This window comes from Pipistrellus kuhlii, unplaced genomic scaffold (genome assembly GCF_014108245.1).
Source record: "Pipistrellus kuhlii isolate mPipKuh1 unplaced genomic scaffold, mPipKuh1.p scaffold_m20_p_9, whole genome shotgun sequence".
NCBI classification, from domain to species: Eukaryota; Metazoa; Chordata; class Mammalia; order Chiroptera; family Vespertilionidae; genus Pipistrellus; species Pipistrellus kuhlii.
In genome coordinates this window covers 56812732-56818731 of record NW_023425595.1, presented here as the reverse complement: position 1 = coordinate 56818731, position 6000 = coordinate 56812732, and the positions used below count along the sequence as shown (strand labels likewise).

Genomic DNA, 6000 nt, shown 5'->3' with positions numbered 1-6000 from the left:
AGAACACACTTTCCACTAATTCCCATAAGCATTTAGAAGATCATCTTGGCCTCAGCATTTTGTTTATATGATTCTAGTCATTGATTCCAGCCTTGGTGTTTTGTTTCTGTTATTCTACTTATTGGATTGTTTTCACCTCAAAAGTAACAAATAAAACCACTGACTTTAAAGTATAGAAATCCAATTACACTCTGTATTTATGTCTCTGCTAATGAGAAAGGGACTTATATACTCCAAAGCTTCAATTTTTTATCTTTAAAATCAGGCTTCATTTTTCAGTTCTGTTGAGTGGGTGAAAAGACCTATCTTAGTACCTACAATACAGGAATATCTCAATAAATTGGTTACCTTCTCTTTCCTCCATCACCAATCCAAACACCAAGCCTCCTGCAGTTAGAGTATGCTGTGCCAGCCTGTGTGCCCTTCCCTGGCTGATCAAGATTATATTTAATTGACTGACTTCTGATATCTCACAGCACTTTCAACTATGCCCTCACTCATTGCTACAATTCATTTAAGCAAATGTAGGACTAATCAAATAAGGGTGTAGAATGGCAGTGGGCGAGGAGTTCAAATAAGGAACATAATAAAATCTCAGATATATTTTAAACAATTTACCTAGAATGCAATTTACCTAGAATGCAATTCTCAAATCTATGTGTGGCTGTTTTATCTTCATTAATTATCTTCAGTTCAATAAAAAAAATAAATGCCTAGTTATATTTTCTGCTTTTATACTCACATTTCTTAAAGTAGTGCCTGGCTGTGGAGTAGCACATGGAGCCAAGTACAGTCATACATCACTTAACAATGAGATAGTTCTGAGATATGTGTTGTTAGATGATTTTGTCATTTTCTGAAGTTCATAGAGTGTACTCACACAAGCCTACTACACAACTAAGCTACATGGTATAGACTCTTGCTACTGACCTATAAACCTGTTCAACGTATTACTGTACTAAATATAATACTACAGACAATTGTAACATAATATTAAGTATTTTTATATCTTAACATAGAATAAGTACAGTAATGGAATAAAAGATATATTAAAATGGTATACTTGTATAAGGCACTTACCATGAATAAAATTTATTGGACTAGAAGTTGCTCTGGTGAGTCAGTGAGTGAGTGTTGCATGGATGTGAGTGTTGCATAGGATGTTGCATAGGACATTACCCTGCACTACTGTGGACTTTATGCACATCGCCTCACAACAGCGTCTGAAATAGAACTTCTAAACTGTCAGCACTGCTCTATAACAAAAATGTGGACTGGATTGATTGATTGGAAATATCAAGGAGAGATTGGATGGATAAGACATAGATCTGCATGATAGTGACTTCCAGGATGGGATAAAAGGTGGGCTGAGGATCACTGAGAATAATAGCTCAAGATGAAGAGATGAAAGGACATAGGGATTGTCATGCAATGTGGTTTTGGTTATTGCATCTTAAAGCAGTGGTTAAATTAAGAAACTGTGGTATTCATTTAAAAAAAAGGATATTTAACATGTAGAGGGTATAGAACAGTGAGGGTTCAATGTTTTGACTTTGGACATTTGTTTTTGGTTCCATTGACCCTATCTTACACAGAGGGCTCACTCTGGCATTAAAGTCATCGGAGTGTTGAGGGGTGTGAAGAGAAGAATTTACCAATGTTTTACACCATTGAAACCTGAAATACTTTCAAAATTCAGGGATAGGCTGACTCCACACTATCATAGAAAGCCTTTACTAAAGTGGCAGTGGCATTTACTACCTGTTAAGGTAGCTCCTGTGGACCTGTTTCTTTGTATAGGACCTTAGGTCCTTAACAAAGAATTTTCACAATGAACTCTGAGGACCATCAGACTAAATCTGGGAGAAATGCAGTACCTTGAATATTTTACACTGAGGAGTCAGGTTTCTCTGTGTTAAAACAGGTCAGTGGCTGACTAATTGAGATATAATCTGTCCACCCACAATTCAGGTGCTATCAGTGAGAAGAAGCCAATTGCAAAGCTCCACAGATATGGCTCCTGTCGGAGAAAGAATAAAAACATATTTTTTTCTGGTTAAGGTGGCAGCAGAGCAAATAGAGTACTCAGAGCCTCCCACAACCACATCAAAATTATTACTCAACTAAAGTACAACCACCATTCAGAACCACATGAAATCTAGCTGAACAGAAGTCTTATAACTAAGGATATACAGAAAAAGCCATGTTGAAACTGGTAGGAGGGACAAACACAGAACAGGCTGGTCTCAAATCCATGTGTGGCTGTTAAAAATTGGGAAGGATAACTCAGCTGCAGGCTCCCCACTGAGGAGCCAGAGGTCTGAGTCCCACACCATAATCTAGTGAAGGGAAGATAAGTTCCCATAACTTCTGGCTGAGAAAACCAGCAGGAATTGTGGCTAAATGAGAGAAAGGGCTGCTGGAGCCCATGGCAGTTCCTCTTAAAGGGTCCTCACACTGACTGACTTGATCTCTCACTGCTCAAAGTTCTAGGGCAGGAGATTGAAAGGCACTAAGAACACATGGTTTCAGGATGAGGGCTCAATTATCTGGCTTCAGGATGAGGACTGGAGGGACAACTTTCTACAAGATGGAAGTGCTGGCAGAGACCACTGAACCTTCTCCCCAGAGAGCTGTCAGTCAGTCTCCATATCTGAACCTGCATCAGCCTGGCTAACACTATTTACCTGCCCTGGTAATTTCTTGAGACTCCAGTCCACCCAACTGTGTCCAATGTCTTTTCCATACAAAGGGATTTTCTTGGCTCAGGCTTTGAACTTTCCTAAAATCTCTCAAACCAGAAGCATCTGGCCTCTATGACACATACATCTTGCTAAATGGCCCCATGCCTGGCACTAGTGGCAGCCAGCCTCAGTTCATGGCTTGGCTTCTCCTGGGCATCTCCTTGTCCAACACAAGTAGCAGTCCTTTGCTCATGCCAGGTGGCCCCAAGGCAGGGCATCTGACAGACTTCAGACCACATCAGATTACAACCTAGCCACCTCCACAAGTAATGCACTCAATGGCAGACTTGGGAGGCACAAAAACCTGACTGAAATATGCTCTATGGAGTTGGCAATGTAGCTCCTCCTCTGTATTCACAGTCAGTTCTCATAGCCAATCAGCCTGGGGTTCAGTCCCCCCAATAATATAACAAAAGCAGTCAAGGCTCAACTACAACTGAACAGTGTACAAAGCCCATGTATGGTGCATCTGGAATGTTGAGTCTAAGTGTGAAGGGAGATTGTGCCACTGGCCCCTAAAGAACACTTCTACATAAGGCCATTCTAACAAGACAGGGATAATCAGAGCTCGAGCTAATACATAGAAACGAACACAAGAAAGCCGCCAAGTGAGAAGAGAAAGGAATAGGACCTATGTGACAAAACAGGAGAAATCTTCAGGGCGGGGGGGGGGGGGGGGGGGGGAGCCAGCCCTAACCGGTTTGGCTCAGTTATGTGGCACATGACTATAACAAACAAGGAGGGGAACACATTTCTCACCCTCGTTCTTCAATTTTTGATTTCCAAGATTCTGAACCAATTTTTTTTTTAAATCGGGTCTTCTTATTCATAAAATGGAATCACCACTTATTTAACCAGTTTAACTTGCACAGTTGTCATGACAGGCTATGAAATAAAGCATATGAACAATTGATAAGCACTTTACAAAGCATATTTTGACATTCCTAGCTTCTGAATTATGGCTCATGACTTGAATAGATAGGAAGCACTGTGACATGGTACATAGAAAGGGAGTGGACTGACAATTCTCAGGGAGAAAAGGTGTGGGGGTGGGAAGAGACTGGACAAAAATTGTACACCTATGGATGAGGACAGTGGGAGGTAAGGCAAAGGATGTGCTAGGTGTCCTATTCGGCCCAGTAGCTCAACCTCCCCAGTTACCTGAGGTGGACACTCTTGGTGCAACCCTTTGTGGGCTGTGTGAACAAGCCTTGATTGTTGTTGGTATTACTGGAAGTAATTGACCTCCAGGCCAATTGGCTGTGAGGATCAGCTGTGTCTATGCTGGGAGAACTTCTGTGCTAGAGACACCTTTATCAGACAAAACTTGCAAAAGCCTCTGTGCTCAGCTTGGATGGGGCAGAGTCTCAGGGCAGAATTGTCAGCATTGGTTTCCTGTCAACCCTGCCCTAATAGGCTTCTGTGTCTCAATGTCCCAGGGTAATCGCTGCAAGCACCTCTGAAAGAAAGCCGCCCTCGAATTCCACCCTCTGCCAGAATGTCCAGTTTTTCCCCAAATGAGTCTGGGTCCCAGAGTCTCATCCGGAACTGGAGTTCAATGAAATTGGAGCTCTTGTCTCCCTTCCACATAAGAAAGCCAGCAGCATATTCAGTTGCTCATTCTCTCTGCAAGCAACTCGTTACCTCTGCCTTCTGCAGTTCCTCTGAGTCTCAGTGTGCTTTTCTCTTTCCTGACAGTCCAGGTTCATTCGTATGACTTTGGGTCCCCAGAGTCTCACCCTGAACTGGAGTTCTCCACAGTCAGGAGCTTTCATCTCCCTCCTGCTTGAGAAAACCAGCTGCACACTCAGTTGCCAGTCTTCTCCATGCAAAGGTCTCAGTACCTCTGCCTCTTGCAGCTCCTCGGAGTCTCAGTGTGCTTTTCTCTTTCCTTCTAGTTGTAGAATTTCCACTCAGCCAGTCTTCCTGTGGTTCTCAAAAATGTCGCTTTTATCTTTTAGTTGTAGTTTTAAAATATTTTTAAAATATATTTTTTATTGATTTTTTACAGAAAGGAAGAGAGAGAGATAGAGAGCCAGAAACACCGATGAGAGAGAATCATCGATCAGCTGCCTCTTGCACACCCCCCACTGGGGATGTGCCCACAACCAAGGTACATGCCCCTGACCGGAATTGAAGCCTGGACCTTTCAGTCCACAGACCGATGCTCTATCCACTGAGCCAAACTGGTTTTGGCTGTAGTCTTAAAATTGTTGTGTGAGACAGCAGTTTAGGTGTTTACCTATGCCACCATCATGGTTTCACCTGACATGAGGATTTTTAAATCAGTAACCTTTCTTTCAAAAATGACTTATACTTGGACTGTTCCATTAATTTATTTTATGATGATTTTATCTATGTAACAGTCTGTGTAACACTTTTCTACATGCATAGCTGAGTTCACATGTTTATCATTTCTAAAATTTATTTCCATTCTGTTCATCTAACTGTAGGAAATTCCATTTTAGTCACTAAGTTTCAACTCATTTGTTGAGGATAGTGTATATTCGTAAACAAGACAGATAATACTTTCCAATCAGTGTATTATTACAAACATTAATTTCAGGGTTTTTTTTTCAATTAACATTATGTGGTATAATTTACATAATATAAAATGTACTCCTTTTAAGGACTGCATCTGATTATTCTTTATAAAGGTCCGATATAGAATAACAAGGTGCAGATCAATTACATCACACCAAAATGTTTCTTTATACCCTGTGCACTCATTTTTTTCACACCTCCTCCTCCTCAGGAAACCAGTGACTTGGTTTGTATGTAAACACATTAGATTTTTGCATTCTAGAACTGTATATAATTGGAATCATAGGGTATGTATTCTATTGTATAATATATGGCTTATTTCACTCATAATACAAGCATAGTATTTTCATCAAGACTGTTACATGTATCAGTAATTTGCTCCTGAAGCTCTCTAAAGTTAAGCAATAGGATTATTACTTCGGAGAATAAATAAAGGCATGCATATGATTAAGCAGTTGGTATTTCCTAATATGTATACGCCCTGCTTAAAAGGAAGGTGGAACATGCTTTCGGTTTCAAATTGCAAGCCAAGGCTAAGAGAGAAAAGCCATGGAGGCCGGTAAGTTTGGGGTTTTGTTGTGGTTGTTATTGCTCTGTTTTGTTTATTTTTTTTACTTTATAAAAGGATATGTCTTAGGGAATTTTTTTTGAAAGGGGCTGGCTTTCGGGAAATCCATAATTAGGTTCTATGACAGTTTAGGTGAACAGAACT

The 6000-nt window shown here is 40.6% G+C and overlaps 1 protein-coding gene across 1 annotated transcript in view; it reads left to right on the top strand.

The window, feature by feature from the left end:
• The first annotated feature begins 5718 nt into the window (after positions 1-5718).
• The window catches only part of LOC118713781, a 32083-nt gene continuing 31801 nt past the window's right edge, over positions 5719-6000 (top strand). Inside the window, exon 1 of the mRNA XM_036428667.2 lies at positions 5719-5847. Coding sequence (XP_036284560.1) covers positions 5838-5847 — 10 coding nt within the window. The 5' untranslated portion in view covers positions 5719-5837. The remainder of the gene's footprint in view (positions 5848-6000) is intronic.